The sequence below is a fragment of the Nerophis ophidion genome, linkage group LG11 (genome assembly GCF_033978795.1).
Source record: "Nerophis ophidion isolate RoL-2023_Sa linkage group LG11, RoL_Noph_v1.0, whole genome shotgun sequence".
Taxonomy (NCBI): domain Eukaryota; kingdom Metazoa; phylum Chordata; class Actinopteri; order Syngnathiformes; family Syngnathidae; genus Nerophis; species Nerophis ophidion.
The window spans coordinates 5,759,748-5,777,247 of NC_084621.1; the positions used below are offsets into that span (position 1 = coordinate 5,759,748).

Genomic DNA, 17,500 nt, shown 5'->3' on the forward strand with positions numbered 1-17,500 from the left:
GCGGAGCAAGCAGGAAACCATCCCAAGCGGAGGCGGACTAGCAGCGCAGAGATGTCCCCAGCCGATACACAGGCGAGCAGTACATGGCCACCGGATCGGACCGGACCCCCTCCACAAGGGAGAGTGGGACATAGAAGAAAAAGAAAAGAAACGGCAGATCAACTGGTCTAAAAAGGGAGTCTATTTAAAGGCTAGAGTACCTCGGTTTTCATTCATAGTCTGTTACAAAAGACAAACAAATCGTTTTAAAAACTGAATACATTATCTCCATAAGAAATAATGTTGATTGATTGAAACTTTTATTAGTAGATTGCACAGAACAGTACATAATACCTATAACCGACTCAGTGGCCTAGGAGTTAGAGTGTCAAACCCAGGCCGAGTCATACCAAAGACTATAAAAATGGGACTCATTACCTCCCGGCTTGGCACTGAGCATCAAGGGTTGGAATTGGGGGTTAAATCACCCAAAAATAATTCACCTGGTACTTTGACTTTAATATTCCTTTCAATTGACCACAAAATGCTAACCCCGAATACGTTTTTCAACTTATTTCAACTCGGGGTCTAGGTTAATCACTTCTAGGTACAAATATATACTATCAGCATAGTACAGTCATCACAAAAGTTTTTCATCAGAGTATATACATTGAATTATTTACATTATTTACAATCCAGGGGCATTAGGGTTTGGTTGATATCAGTACTTCAGTCATCAACAATTGCCTCATCTGAGAAATCAATCAATCAATCAATGTTTACTTATATAGCCCTAAATCAATAGTGTCTCAAAGGGCTGCACAAACCACCACGACATCCTCGGTAGGCCCACATAACGGCAAGGAAAACTCACACCCAGTGGGACGTCGGTGACAATGATGACTATGAGAACCTTGGAGAGGAGGAAAGCAATGGATGTCGAGCGGGTCTAACATGATACTTTGAAAGTTCAATCCATAATGGATCCAACACAGTCGCGAGAGTCCAGTCCAAAGCGGATCCAACACAGCAGCGAGAGTCCCGTTCACAGCGGAGCCAGCAGGAAACCATCCCAAGCGGAGGCGGACTAGCAGCGCAGAGATGTCCCCAGCCGATACACAGGCGAGCAGTACATGGCCACCGGATCGGACCGGACCCCCTCCACAAGGGAGAGTGGGACATAGAAGAAAAAGAAAAGAAACGGCAGATCAACTGGTCTAAAAAGGGAGTCTATTTAAAGGCTAGAGTACCTCGGTTTTCATTCATAGTCTGTTACAAAAGACAAACGAATCGTTTTAAAAACTGAATACATTATCTCCATAAGAAATAATGTTGATTGATTGAAACTTTTATTAGTAGATTGCACAGAACAGTACATAATACCTATAACCGACTCAGTGGCCTAGGGGTTAGAGTGTCAAACCCAGGCCGAGTCATACCAAAGACTATAAAAATGGGACTCATTACCTCCCTGCTTGGCACTCAGCATCAAGGGTTGGAATTGGGGGTTAAATCACCCAAAAATAATTCCCGGGCGCGGCACCTGGTACTTTGACTTTAATATTCCTTTCAATTGACCACTAAATGCTAACCCCGAATACGTTTTTCAACTTCTTTCAACTCGGGGTCTAGGTTAATCACTTCAAGGTACAAATATATCCTATCAGCATAGTACAGTCATCACAAAAGTTTTTCATCAGAGTATAGACATTGAATTATTTACATTATTTACAATCCAGGGGCGTTAGGGTTTGGTTGATATCAGTACTTCAGTCATCAACAATTGCCTCATCTGAGAAATGGACATTGAAACAGTGCAGGTCTGACTTAGTAGGAAATGTAGAGCGAGCTGTGAACATAGTGAGCCCAGAAAGCATAACAACAAGTATATACATTAGATCTTTTACAATCCGGAGAGGTGGGATGTGAAGGATGTAGGGTCTTAGTCTAGGGTTGTAGTTGTCTGGAGGTTTTCTTTTAGTGCGGTTTTGAAGGAGGATAGAGATGCAATTTCTTTTACACCTGTTGGGAGTGCATTCTATATTGATGTGGCATAGAAGGAGCATGAGTTAAGACCTTTGTTAGATCGGAATCTAAGCCTTTGATCGATCGGAATCTGGGTTTAACCTGGTTTGTGGAGCTAAATCCCAGGGTTGACCTAGAATAGACGATTCGATTCTTCGGAGTCTGATTTGACTATCAACCCTGTCGTACATTTGAACCCCTCTCATCTCTCCGCGAGTGGGAGGTGAGTTGAGTACCTGAGGCCCCCCCTGAGCACGTTGGGTGGATGTTCCGAAGCGGGGTACGCTGTCGGGACACACCGCCATCAGATACAAAGCTTATTAGTGATTCTCAAAGCCCAAAAAAAGTCTGCGGGCTATAGAGCGTTTTCATTTCGGGCTCCAGTACTCTGGAATGCCCTCCCGGTAACAGTTCGAGATGTCACCTCAGTAGAAGCATTTAAGTCTCACCTTAAAACTCATTTGTATACTCTAGCCTTTAAATAGACTCCCTTTTTAGACCAGTTGATCTGCCGTTTCTTTTCTTTTTCTTCTATGTCGCACTCTCTTGCCTGTGTATCGGTTGGGGACATCTCTGCGCTGCTGATCCGCCTCCGCTTGGGATGGTTTCCTGCTTGCTCCGCTGTGAACGGGACTCTCGCTGCTGTGTTGGATCCGCTTTGGACTGGACTCTCGCGACTGTGTTGGATCCATTGTGGATTGAACTTTCACAGTATCATGTTAGACCCGCTCGACATCCATTGCTTTCCTCCTCTCCAAGGTTCTCATAGTCATCATTGTCACCGACGTCCCACTGGGTGTGAGTTTTTCCTTGCCCTTATGTGGGCCTACCGAGGATGTCGTAGTGGTTTGTGCAGCCCTTTGAGACACTAGTGATTTAGGGCTATATAAGTAAACATTGATTGATATATTGATTGATTTCTGTTCCACCCCAAGCCTTGAGCGGGCTGAAGACCACTATCAGCCCTGATGGGACTTGCGGCAACTCACTGACTCGACCATTTCACTTCTCTGGCAACGGTTGTGATCCTTCCACAGGTTTAGCCACATAATCACGAATTGTGGAGGGGGTCCGGTCCCGATCCGGTGGCCATGTACTGCTCGCCCGTGTATCGGCTGGGGACATCTCTGCGCTGCTGATCCGCCTCCGCTTGGGATGGTTTCCTGCTTGCTCCGCTGTGAACGGGACTCTCGCTGCTGTGTTGGATCTGCTTTGGACTGGACTCTCGCGACTGTGTTGGATCCATTGTGGATTGAACTTTTACAGTATCATGTTAGACCCGCTCGATATCCATTGCTTTCCTCTTCTCCAAGGTTCTCATAGTCATCATTGTCACCGACGTCCCACTGGGTGTGAATTTTTCCTTGCCCTTATGTGGGCCTACCGAGGATGTCGTGGTGGTTTGTGCAGCCCTTTGAGACACTAGTGATTTAGGGCTATATAAGTAAACATTGATTGATTGATTGATAATCATTACATCTTTTACTTTCTCAGCGCGATTTCAAACCACTGCCTGTCCAAAAAGGCACTTCTTCTAAATTAAACCAGATTAGGCTTTGACTTGGTGGATTATTTGTAGACAAGACAGTGTTCAATCTTGGTAACTGACTGAAAAAGGATCGTTCATAGCCATGTTGGTATTGGAAATATGTTTTACTATTCCAAGTAAGCTTGATCAGCAGTCTTATAACAAAATAGAGATTTTTGTGTGTGTTTGATGGTTCTCCTATCATAATGTACGTCCAACACAATAGCAATTTATGAAGGCTGGTCAAAATAAATCCGGCGATTCCATAGTTGAGTAAATGTCTGCAACATCCCAATTCGTAACATTATGGCACAATACCGTTTATTCTGGATACATCACAGCTGAGGGCTTCGATTTGTTCTGATCCAACATGGCTGGCACAGTGTCAAAGATAGCCGTGTTTTGTCGAAGCAGGCGATTTAAAAAAATTTTTTTCACGCACATACATCTCCTTATTGCACTCCGACGCTGAGGGGAAGTTATATACTGAAGGTGGCAATGAATAACAAGGCCGGCGGCGCAATTCACATTTGCCATCACCATAGTGATATATGCTTTTGAAACATGCTGGCTGTCCACGCTGAAATAAGAGCCAGAAAGCAGAGGCCTTGAGGAGCGATGAAGGACGGATGAAAGAGTGTGTAAACATGTCCTTAGGAATGCAGCCACATTATCACAAAGCTGAGGATAAGTGCACCTAATGATTGTTGCTGCTCATAATTAAATACCTGCAACAGTGGCAAAGGAAGACCGTACCTAAGATAATGCAATTGTAGGGTAAAATATCTTATTAAACCACAACATATGGCCGACATGACAGAGAGCATGCGGCAGTACCGTCACAAGCAAGATTCTGGCAGGGTTTATAGTTCCCTCCCCAACATGGTTTAATTGGGGCTTCCTGAAAGGCGATTGGTTTTGATCATCAAACCAAAAGAAGGTTCTGTATTTCCATACCTGCTGTCTGAGGAGATGAAGAAGGGGTAGAGAATGCAGGACAGCGGAAAGGCAAACAGTGGGGTTTGAACTACTATCAGGCATTGTACACAGACGGCGGGAAGCATTTCATGGCACATTTTGCCTCATTAAGGCAAGGCACAGCTGAAAACATTTCCCAAGAAATGGCATTGCTTATGCATCATTTCCGTCCAATAATTGTATTCCTTTTACAGACCCCAAAAACAGTGAAGTTGGCACCTTTTGTACCGTATTTTTCGGATTATAAGTCACTCCGGAGTATACGTTGCACCGGACGAAAATGCATAATAAAGAAGGAAAAAAACATATATAAGTCGCATTTTTGGGGAACATTTATTCGATAAAATCCAACACCAAGGATAGACATTTGAAAGGCAATTTAAAATAAATAAAGAATAGTGAACAACAGGCTGGTTAGGGTTAGGGTTAAGTCGAACACATTTCAGGTGGGGGTTGGACTCCGCCAAGGCTGTCCTTTGTCACCGATTCTGTTCAGAACTTTTATGGACAGAATTTCTAGGCGCAGTCAAGGTGTTGAGGGGTTCCGGTTTGGTGACCGCAGGATTAGGTCTCTGCTTTTTGCAGATGATGTGGTCCTGATGGCTTCATCTGGCCGGGATCTTCAGCTCTCACTGGATCGGTTCGGTGAAGCGACCGGAATGAGAATCAGCACCTCCAAGTCCGAGTCCATGGTTCTCGCCCGGAAAAGGGTGGAATGCCATCTCCGGGTTGGGGAGGAGACCCTGCCCCAAGTGGAGGAGTTCAAGTACCTCGGAGTCTTGTTCACGAGTGAGGGAAGAGTGGATCGTGAGATCGACAGGCGGATCGGTGCGGCGTCTTCAGTAATGCGGACGTTGTACCGATCCGTTGTGAAGAAGGAACTGAGCCGGAAGGCAAAGCTCTCAATTTACCGGTCGATCTACGTTCCCATCCTCACCTATGGTCATGAGCTTTGGGTCATGACCGAAAGGATAAGATCACGGGTACAAGCGGCCCAAATGAGTTTCCTTCACCGTGTGGCGGGGCTCTCCCTTAGAGATAGGGTGAGAAGCTCTGCCATCCGGGAGGAACTCAAAGTAAAACCGTTGTTCCTCCACACCAAGAGGAGCCAGATGAGGTGGTTCGGGCATCTGGTCAGGATGCCACCCGAACGCCTCCCTAGGGAGGTGTTTAGGGCACGTCCAACCGGTAGGAGGCCACGGGGAAGACCCAGGACACGTTGGGAAGACTATGTCTCCCTGCTGGCCTGGGAACGCCTCGGGATCCCCCGGGAAGAGCTAGACGAAGTGGCTGGGGAGAGGGAAGTCTGGGCTTCCCTGCTTAGGCTGCTGCCCCCGCGACCCGACCTCGGATAAGCGGAAGAAGATGGATGGATGGATGGACTCACCCTCGTCATGAATGTGCATGACACAGCCCCAAAGAAAATTGATCCTGTCATTGAAAAGGGAAAAACCTGCCGCACGGAACTAAAATCCACCACTTCTAATGGGCCATGAAATGCCAGACTGCCGTGTGACTAGAAGGAAAAGGATGAAAAATGCGCTTGATAACTTTTTCTGGTAGGCTAATGTGTCCTGTGTTACAGGTAATGTCTTTGGTTGAATTTGGGAATGAACACAGTAGGTGTCAATATTTCAAGTTTCAATGTGTACACCTGCAACTTATATCAATCAATCAATGTTTACTTATATAGCCCTAAATCACTAGTGTCTCAAAGGGCTGCACAAACCACTACGACATCCTCGGTAGGCCCACATAAGGGCAAGGAAAACTCACACCCAGTGGGACGTCGGTGACAATGATGACTATGAGAACCTTGGAGAGGAGGAAAGCAATGGATGTCGAGCGGGTCTAACATGATACTGTGAAAGTTCAATCCACAATGGATCCAACACAGTCGCGAGAGTCCAATCCAAAGCGGATCCAACACAGCAGCGAGAGTCCCGTTCACAGCAGAGCCAGCAGGAAACCATCCCAAGCGGAGGCGGATCAGCAGCGCAGAGATGTCCCCAGCCGATACACAGGCCAGCAGTACATGGCCACCGGATCGGACCGGACCCCCTCCACAAGGGAGAGTGGGACATAGGAGAAAAAGAAAAGAAACGGCAGATCAACTGGTCTAAAAAGGGAGTCTATTTAAAGGCTAGAGTATACAAATGAGTTTTAAGGTGAGACTTAAATGCTTCTACTGAGGTAGCATCTCGAACTGTTACCGGGAGGGCATTCCAGAGTACTGGAGCCCGAACGGAAAACGCTCTATAGCCCGCAGACTTTTTTTGGGCTTTGGGAATCACTAACAAGCCGGAGTCCTTTGAACGCAGATTTCTTGCCGGGACATATGGTACAATACAATGGGCAAGATAGGATGGAGCTAGACCGTGTAGTATTTTATACGTAAGTAGTAAAACCTTAAAGTCACATCTTAAGTGCACAGGAAGCCAGTGCAGGTGAGCCAGTACAGGTGTAATGTGATCAAACTTTCTTGTTCTTGTCAAAAGTCTAGCAGCCGCATTTTGTACCAACTGTAATCTTTTAATGCTAGACATGGGGAGACCCGAAAATAATACGTTACAGTAATCGAGACGAGACGTAACAAACGCATGGATAATGATCTCGGCGTCTTTAGTGGACAGAATGGAGCGAATTTTAGCGATATTACGGAGATGAAAGATATATACTTTTGTAGCCAATACCGCCACAAATTAAAATGTGTCCAAAAAGTTATGTGGGCGTATCTTATATTTAAGTGTGCTCTGTAGTCCGGAAATTAAGGTAACATTTTTCCCATTTTGTTACAGTACCACACCTTTTATGAGAGTTATATAATCTAAGCACCATATTATCTTAGTACCAAACAAAATACAGTAAAAAAAATTGATACCTACAGAAAAAACACACCATGTAAGAGTGATTCTTCATTTAATTTTTTTGTTTTGTTTTTCGACTATGTTAAAATGCTACGTTATCTGTTAACCATGAATGTGCCTCCTTGAACGCTTGCCTGCCTGACACAATCGCACTTGCTCCGAATAATTGATTTGTCTGGTTCAGTCGTGTCAGGAGGGGTTTCTGTGCATTGACTGCATGTCTACATCTGATAAAAGTGAATGTACAAATATGACAACTGTGAGTTTCCAAAAAAGCTCTGATAGTTTCCGTGGTCGTATCTTCAAGAGCTACCCGCCTGCGTATATGCACATTCATCCAGGTCATTGTACTTGTACAAATCGATGGTGACTGGAGTGTTTACATTGTCTGGAGGAGATTCCGCCTCTAATCTAAACAGGCATCTTCAGTTCATGTTTACAGATTTACATACAGTGGGGCAAAAAAGTATTTAGTCAGCCACCGATTGTGCAAGTTCTCCCACTTAAAATGATGACAGAGGTCTGTAATTTCCATCATAGGTACACTTCAACTGTGAGGGACAGAATGTGAAAAAAAAATCCAAGAATTCACATTGTAGGAATTTTAAAGAATTTATTTGTAAATTATGGTGGAAAATAAGTATTTGGTTACTTCAAACAAGGAAGATCTCTGGCTCTCACAGACCTCCAACTTCTTCTTTAGGAATCTTTTCTGTCCTCCACTCGTTAGCTGTATTAATGGCACTTGTTTGAACTCGTTATCTTTGTAACAGACACCTCTCCACAGCCTCAAACAGTCAGACTCCAAACTCCACTATGGTGTCGAAGGACACCAAGAAAAGAATTGTAGACCTGCACCAGACTGGGAAGAGTGAATCTACAATAGGCAAGCAGAGAATCAAATCCTGCAGTGCCAGACGTGTCCCCCCTGCTTAAGCCAGTGCATGTCCAGGCCCGTCTGAAGTTTGCCAGAGATCACATGGGAGAATATCATGTCGTCAGATGAAACAAAAATAGAACTTTTTGGTAAAAACTCAACCCGTCGTGTTTGGAGGAAGAAGAATACTGAGTTGCATCCCAAGAACACCACACCTACTGTGAAGCATGGAGGTGGAAACATCATGCTTCGGGGCTGTTTGTCTGCTAAGGGGACAGGACGATTGATCCGTGTTAAGGAAAGAATGAATCGTGAGATTTTGAGCCAAAACCTCCTTCCATCAGTGAGAGCTTTGAATGGTTGACCAAAATACTTATTTTCCGCCATAATTTACAAATAAATTCTTTAAAATTCCTACAATGTGAATTCCTGTATTTTTTTTTCACATTCTGTCTCTCGTAGTTGAAGTGTACCTATGATGAAAATTACAGACCTCTGTCATCATTTTAAGTGGGAGAACTTGCACAATCGGTGGCTGACTAAACACTTTTTTGCCCCACTGTATACCGTATTTTTCGGAGTATAAGTCACACCTGCCGAAATTGAATAATAAAGAAGGAAAAAAACATATATAAATCGCACTGGAGTATGAGTCGCATTTTTGGGGGAAATTTATTCGATAAAACCCAACACCAAGAATAGACATTTGAAAGGCAATTTAAAATAAACAAAGAGTAGTGAACAAAAGGGTGAAAAAGTGTACGTTATATGACGCATAAATAACCAACTGAGAAGGTGCCTGCTATGTTAACGTAACATATTCAAATAACTATAACATATAAAACATGCTATACGTTTACCAAACAATCTGTCACTCATAATCGCTAAATCCGATGAAATCTTATACGTCTAGTCTCTTACGTGAATGAGCTAAGTCATATTATTTAATATTTTACGGTAATGTGTTAATAATTTCACACATAAGTCGCTCCTGAGTATAAGTCTCACCCCCGACTTATGCGACTTATAGTCCGAAAAATACGGTACAGCTTTAGTGTGAGGGGATGGTGTAAGATTCAATGTATTTATCCTCTAAAAGTTAAATACATGCCCAGATAAGGATGGTTTCACTCTATTGTGGTGGAATTTTAACAGTGTTAAAGGCCTACTGAAAGCCACTACTACCGACCACGCAGTCTGATAGTTTATATATCAATGATGAAATATTAAAATTGCAACACATGCCAATACGGCTGTGCAGAGGTGGGTAGAGTAGCCAGAAATTGTACTCAAGTAAAAGTACTGTTACTTAAGAGATGTATTACTCAAGTAAAAGTAAGGAGTAGTCACCCAAATATTTACTTGAGTAAAAGTAAAAAGTATGTTGTGAAAAAACTACTCAAGTACTGAGTAACTGATGAGTAACCTGTTCGTTTAATGATTACGGCAACAAATAATGCACAAAAACATAAAAATAGCAATGAGCAAATTCATAGCCAGGAATATCTCTTAAGCAACTAAAACAACAATATATATTAAATAATAATACATTAAAATAAAAAAATTAACGCAAATTGAGCCACAATAACTTAACAGCACCATAGGCTCAGTAGGCATTTATTGATTGATTGATTGATTGAAACTTTTATTATTAGATTGCACAGTACAGTATATATTCCCTACAATTGACCACTAAATGGTAACACCCCAATAAGTTTTTCAACGTTTATCAATTACTTAATAAATGACCAAGTCGAGGTGATCTACCTCATATATACATATATATATATATATATATATATATATATATGTATATAATTTATAGTTTTTTATCCTGCCGTTTTTGTTGACATGTTAAAAGTGTTTTAATGAATATACATGCATGTTTAACACATAGATTCCTATCTTTCATGAAGACAAGAATATAAGTTGGTGTATTACCTGATTCTGATGACTTACATTGATTGGAATCAGACAGTATAGTGCTGATTATGTCCACATTTTCAAATGGAGGAGAAAAAAAGTTCCTCTTTTCTGTCTAATACCACATGAAAGTCGTTGGTTTTTGGCATCTTATTTGTCCAGCTTCCATATTCGTTTTTATACACTTTACAAGAAATACATTGGCGGCAAACTCCGTAGCTTGCTCGCTTGTATGCTCTGGCTTTCGGAGACTCTTATTTTGTTGGCGCAGGCGCGATGGAGCGGCGCTTTTATTGTGAAGACAGGAACTGTGCGATCAGTCTTTAGGCTTTTGACGGGAAGTACGGTTGAAATAAAAATTTTCTTTTTTCCTTTACACTTTAGATTGATTGATTGAAACTGTTATTAGTAGATTGCACAGTACAGTACATATTCTGCACAATTGACCACTAAAATGGTAAAACCCCAATAAGTTTTTCAACTTTTTTAGGTCGGATTTGACGTGTGACGGTCACGCGACCGCCTGGTTTTGTTTGATTGGTCCAACGTCACCAGTGACTGCATTTGATTGGTGAAACGCAGGCATGCGTAGATTCTACTTTGAATGCGTGTCTGACAAAACAAAACAAACAAAACGTGCATTAACAGATTGATAAAAAAAAAAGTAGCAAGTAGCGAGCTTAATGTAGATAAATGGAGCGGAGTAAAAGTAGTATTTATTCTCTATAAATATATTCAAGTAAAAGTAAAAGTATGTTGCATAAAAACTACTCTTAGAAGTACAATTTATCCCAAAAGTTACTCAAGTAAATGTAACGGACTAAATGTAGCGCGTTACTACCCACCTCTGCGGCCGGGTTGGTTTACTAAATTGCAATCTTAAATTTCCCGCGAGGTATCCTGTTGAAAACGTCGCGGAATGATGACGTGTGCGCGTGACGTCACGGACTGTCAGGAAACATTAGCTCAGCACCAGTTACGGCTAAAAGTCGTCTTTTTTCATCGCATAATTACACAGTAATTTGGACATCTGTGTTGCTGAATCTTTAGAAATTTGTTCAATTAATAATGGAGACGTCAAAGAAGAATGCTGTTGGTGGAAAGCGGTGGATTGCAGCTGTCTTTAGCACCGAGACACAGCCGGGGTTTCTTCGTTGTTAACACAGAGCGGTCAAGCGAACATGTTTTCTCTACGTCAACCAGCATGATTTTGGATGGGAAAATTGTGATGTACATCTTACCGGAGACATCATTGGATTATTCGTCCTTCTGCAGTAGTTCTTTAAAAGGCAGCTGTGAGCTTAGCTCCTCGGATTCTCTCTAAGACACTGCGTGTTCACCGCAGCCGTCCGACCTCGAGGTATGTCTTTACAATCTCACTAAAACACTATTAAAACAATAAGCAGATAAGGGATCTTCCAGAATTATCCTAGTAAATGTGTGTAATTACATCTGAAACGCTACCACTGCCGCCGCCCGGAGCCGTCACTTTTTATTTTTTTTATTATTTTCTAGTCCTTCGCTATCAATATCATCATCCACGAATCTTTCATCCTCGCTCAAATTAATGAGGAAATTGTCGTTTTCTCGGTCCGAATAGCTCTTGCTCCCATTAAAAAAACAATGTGAGAGCGTGAGGAGACCTCGCCCTTGTGACGTCATCGTCTGCCACTTCCGGCAAAGGCGAGGCTTTTTTATCAGCACCAAAAGTTGCCAACTTTATCGTCGATGTTCTCTACTAAATCCTTTCAGCAAACGTATGGAAAAATCGCGAAATGATCAAGTATGACGCATAGAATGGACCTGCTATCCCCGTTTAAATAAGAAAATCTCATTTCAGTAGGCCTTTAAGACACAATGGGGTGAGTCTGTGAACATGGACTGAGGGGAGCCTGTTCGGTGAGGCCAAAGGTCTTCAAGACAATCCGAACAGTCCGTTTGCGATTGATTCGATGCCTTGAGAATTCAAAAGCCATTGTTTTATTCCACCTCGCAGATGCCTCAATCCTTCTGATTTGAATGAAATCCATTATTTTTTTACGCTACGGAGGTCTAACCAAAGTCTTCTGGTTCTTTAGGTTCTCCTTATAGAGATAGGATCACTATTGCCATCCTGCAGCTTCAGGAGGAAGGCAAGCTGCACATGATGAAGGAGAAGTGGTGGCGAGGAAATGGCTGCCCGGAAGAGGAAAGTAAGGAGGCCAGCGCCCTGGGGGTGCAGAACATTGGCGGAATATTCATTGTCTTAGCCGCCGGACTGGTTCTCTCGGTCTTCGTGGCAGCGGGAGAGTTCCTCTACAAGTCCAAACAGAACGCTGAACTTGAAAAGGTAGGATATTTGTCATCAGAAAGAACGATAGCAGAATTTCTTACTATATGTGCCATGAAGGCTTTTCATGGCACGACATAATGTTAACAAATTGAATTCCAAAATCATGCTAATTGCACTGATTTGCAAAATTGACATCACATATGCTACCTGAATTTCTCATTATGATGCCAGTGCTCTATCAAATGCAGGAAGATAAGGCTTGGTTTCTTTGCGTTTATTCACTTAGGCCCAATGGCGACAACGAGATAAGAAACGTGAGGAATTCTGCTGTCACCATGGATCCAAGCTAGACTTTAACCACCATCTCAAATGACCTCAAGACACACTTGTTTTTGTTTCCATTGCAGTCTTACACGATTCAAAAGTGCCACCTTTGAATTTCTGATAGCTGATAAGCAAACGTAGTGGCAGTACGCAGTATGCTTGCAACATTTCCCACTGCATGTCTGACATCAAATGCCATGCAGATCTCACTTCAGCTGTCCATACCACCCTGCAACTGCCATCTTGCATATCTCTTAACATAATCGAACTCTCCCTATCCAAAGGTTTTTATTTTTAATTTTCTAATTTCGAGCGAGTTCAGTTAGATGTTAGGATAAAGTCTAAACCATTTAAATCAGGGGTGTGGAATGTTTTAAGCACATCACACCTTGGGATGGGGACCGAATTTCAAGCACCGACCGAATTCCGCCAGAACTACTTGGTTTTGATTTACGTCAAATCAAACGGTGCTTTATTTCCATTTGATTTGGGCGCAAAAAAGCACTTAAGCAGCACTCTAGAGCGGAATCAATCGGACAGCCTCTTGATAATCTTACAATTTTCCATGCCATGCCTTGTGAAAACACTTCAACATACATTAAGGCTCCACTTTTCAAATTGCGCTAGCTCTATGCTAAACTACATTGGATTTTCCATAGACATGCTGCAGATTAGCATTGTTGATTTGACATGGCGGTTTCAACGCCTCCAAATTCGGTAATGAGAACAACCAATACGACACATGCTACAATCAAACAGATGATTTGTAATAAGTACAATACTTACAATATAAACATTTTTTAGGGCGCAACAGAAGACTAAATGCAACGTAATTGCAAAAACTAAACTAGGCAACACACCGTATCCTTAACAATGCTGCCATTTAATGTCTTGGGAACACAACTGCATATGAAAACTACTATATAATACTTGCAAATGAGATTCAATCGTGCATGGGTGTCAAACTCTGGCCCGCCGTTTAATTCCATTTGGCCCTCGAGGCAATATCAAATTAACATTAGAGCTGGCCCGCCGGTGACACCACATTCACCGCTAATACTCATACTTGCCAACCCTCCCGATTTTCCCAGGAGACTCCCGAAGTTTAGTGCCCTTCCCGAAAATCTCCCTGGGCAACCATTCTTCCGATTTACACCCGGACAACAATATTGGGAGCGTGCTTTAAAGGCACTGTCCTCTACAACATGTCGTCACGTCCTCTTTTCCTCCATACAAACAGTGTGCTGGCCAAGTCACATAATATATGCGGCTTTCACAAACATATACTTGGTCAACAGCCATGCAGGTCACACTGAGGGTGGCCGTATAAAAAACATTAACATTTTTACAAATATGCGCCACACTGTGAACCCACACCAAACAACAATGACAAGTGCTGGCCAAGTCACATAATATATGCGGCTTTCACAAACATATACTTGGTCAACAGCCATGCAGGTCACACTGAGGGTGGCCGTATAAAAAACATTAACATTTTTACAAATATGCGCCACACTGTGAACCCACACCAAACAACAATGACAAGTGCTGGTGAAGTCACATAATATATGCGGCTTTCACAAACATATACTTGGTCAACAGCCATACAGGTCACACTGAGGGTGGCCGTGTAAAAAAACGTTAACATTGTTACAAATATGCGCCACACTGTGAACCCACACCAAACAAGAATGACAAAACACATTTCGGGAGAACACCCGCACCGTAACACAACACAAGCACAACAGAACAAATACCCAGAACCCCATTCAGCACTAACTCTTCCGGAATGCTACAATATACACCCCCCCCCCGCTACTACCGAACCCTGCCCACCTCATTTTTATTTTATTTTTGAATTTATTAGCCTGTGGAAAAAGTTAATGTTGATATTTACCTCAGAAGGCTGCAAATAGAAAAGAGGCATTAATATTTGTAATTAAATTTTAAAATTGATTTTGCACTATTACGTTATATAAGCTCTACCCGTTCCATGGGAGGAAGCCCAAATACCCGGAGGGAACCCACTCAGTCCCGGGGAGAACATGCAAACTCCACACAAAAAGATCCCGAGTATTGAACCCAGGATTACTCAGGACCTTCGTATTGTGAGGCAGATGCACTAACCCCTGTTCCACCGTGCTACCCTATTTAAGCCTTGCTTGTTCAATATTCATTGAAAAACTGGTTTGGGTCCCTATTAAAAGGTTAACTTGTTCAACCTTCAGTTTTAAATTTTCTCCCACTCTGTATTTGAGTTTGACACCCCTGCAATAGTGTAAGAAATGAAAATATAACAACTGGACTGCACGGTTAGCTTTATAGGCTCACTGTTAAATGTAAAATAAAAACTGGATTTTATTATCAAACAGATCTATATTTATTAAGTGTACCCATTTTCAGCACTACTGTGTGTTCAGTATCGGTATTGATACCCACTGGGAATCGATGACATGTCGACACAGATGTGAAAAGTTCCCCATTCCTTATTACACCCATTTCTGTAAGGGTTAGTGAACTTTACCACAAGTTTAATTATGTATTTAAGAAAATGTCTAGCTGCAGATCAGTCTAACAGGCAATTTAATTTTTTGTTGGATCTATTATTAGTCTTGAGTACTGCCCGATACCAACTCTAATCTGATACGATAGCACGAATCGCAGTATGTCCTTTTTATCATTTTGTAGTGTGCAATGTTAGAAAAGACTTTATCAAAGGTAATTCTGCAGATAATATAAAAAACTTACTTATGAAATGAGGTTTATTGAATGATCCAGATAAGTTTGTTAGTAGATACTTTCCCATGCGCTTCTGTCTTTGAGACTCGATCTCGGTAATGGGAAACCATATTTAATTTATGTGTTTCCAAGTCTGAGTCCATGGTTCTCGCCCGGAAAAGGGTGGAATGCCATCTCCGGGTTGGGGAGGAGACCCTGCCCCAAGTGGAGGAGTTCAAGTACCTCGGAGTCTTGTTCACGAGTGAGGGGAAGAGTGGATCGTGAGATCGACAGGCGGATCGGTGCGGCGTCTTCAGTAATGCGGACGTTGTACCGATCCGTTGTGGTGAAGAAGGAGCTGAGCCGGAAGGCAAAGCTCTCAATTTACCGGTCGATCTACGTTCCCATCCTCACCTATGGTCATGAGCTTTGGGTCATGACCGAAAGGATAAGATCACGGGTACAAGCGGCCCAAATGAGTTTCCTCTCCCTTAGAGATAGGGTGAGAAGCTCTGCCATCCGGGAGGAACTCAAAGTAAAGCCGCTGCTCCTCCACATGGAGAGGAGCCAGATGAGGTGGTTCGGGCATCTGGTCAGGATGCCACCCGAACGCCTCCCTAGGGAGGTGTTTAGGGCACGTCCAACCGGTAGGAGGCCACGGGGAAGACCCAGGACACGTTGGGAAGACTATGTCTCCCGGCTGGCCTGGGAACGCCTCGGGATCCCCCGGGAAGAGCTAGACGAAGTGGCTGGGGAGAGGGAAGACTGGGTTTCCCTGCTTAGGCTGTTGCCCCCGCGACCCGACCTCGGATAAGCGGAAGATGATGGATGGATGGATGGATGGTGTTAACACTGAAAAATGCCGTGTTTTAGACCACAATATTGTTGAATTTAGGATATTTATTACCTATTTTAAGGTGGTGTACTATTTTGTGCATAGCTGTTAGCTTCTAGTAGCCTATAGCATACAAAATTTACCTTTCGCAGACAATTTTACTAAATTACAAGAAAAGACCAACCTTATGTTATTATTGAAGGACATATAGCTGTTAAATGCTAGACAGGTTTAGCACAAGTAAATGTGGTGCAGTATCAGTTGGTATCAGTGCGCATGTAAGCCGATATCATCCGATACTTTTTTTTTTTTGCTAATAATAGACCGATATCTGATCGGGACACCCCTAGTATTAAAGTATCAGTAGAGTGGAAAAACAAGTTGACTTTATATGTTTAAACGTGTTTTATTGTATTCATTATACCCCATCCAATTGTACGTACAATTTGCAAAGTATGTAAAAACACTGTTTATACATCACAAAATGTCACAAATTCATTCAGCCATTTTGAAGATTCTGCTCCGAAATACCTTCGGCTAACATCACTGGGATAACACTTTTGCACTCTGACGATAGTAGTAGATCAGTAATACTGGAAATGCACAGAAATTAGGGATAGATGTGCTGTCTATCATTCACAATCCCTATTTAGGACACAAACATTTTTTTATTTATGCGTTCTAAGTCGTGAATAAATAAATACACTAAGTGGCTGGGGAGAGGAGAAGCTGGGCTTCTCTGCTTAGGCTGCTGCCCCCGCGACCCGACCTCGGATAAGCAGAAGAAGATGGGTGGATGAATGGACAAAAAGTCCATGAACAATGTAGTAATTAGGGGCTCTCTATTTTTCCCACAAAACCCTCTAAATGACCATCCAAAAATCTGCCAACAATACTCTAAATACATATTGTTACAAGAATATTACCGGATATTAGCAATGTTGTTTCTTAGCGCTAACGCAGACAAACTATCATTTAGTGGCAAACAGCTAAGTAGCCCTGTGCTGCTTTTACTGTGAGCAGGCAGCGATGTCCTGCTGCTCCAGTATCGTCTAATTTTGGCTCGTCAAAGTTATTCTAGATTATAAATCGTGCCTCTCATCCGGAAGTTAGGAGGATTTAGCCTGGAATCAAGAAGGTGTTCATTGGTGACATTCAATTCATACCCGGAGAA

At 42.6% G+C, this 17,500-nt stretch overlaps 1 protein-coding gene across 2 annotated transcripts in view; it reads left to right on the forward strand.

Annotated features, from left to right (window-relative positions):
- Positions 1 to 17,500, forward strand: part of grik2 (glutamate receptor, ionotropic, kainate 2) — a 607,548-nt gene that overhangs the window by 550,799 nt on the left and 39,249 nt on the right. The window contains exons 16-17 of one of the 2 annotated variants that reach the window (XM_061914965.1): positions 12,256 to 12,506; positions 12,736 to 12,763. In XM_061914965.1, coding sequence (XP_061770949.1) covers positions 12,256 to 12,506; positions 12,736 to 12,763 — 279 coding nt within the window. The remainder of the gene's footprint in view (positions 1 to 12,255; positions 12,507 to 12,735; positions 12,764 to 17,500) is intronic. The other variant, XM_061914966.1, reaches the window with a different exon arrangement.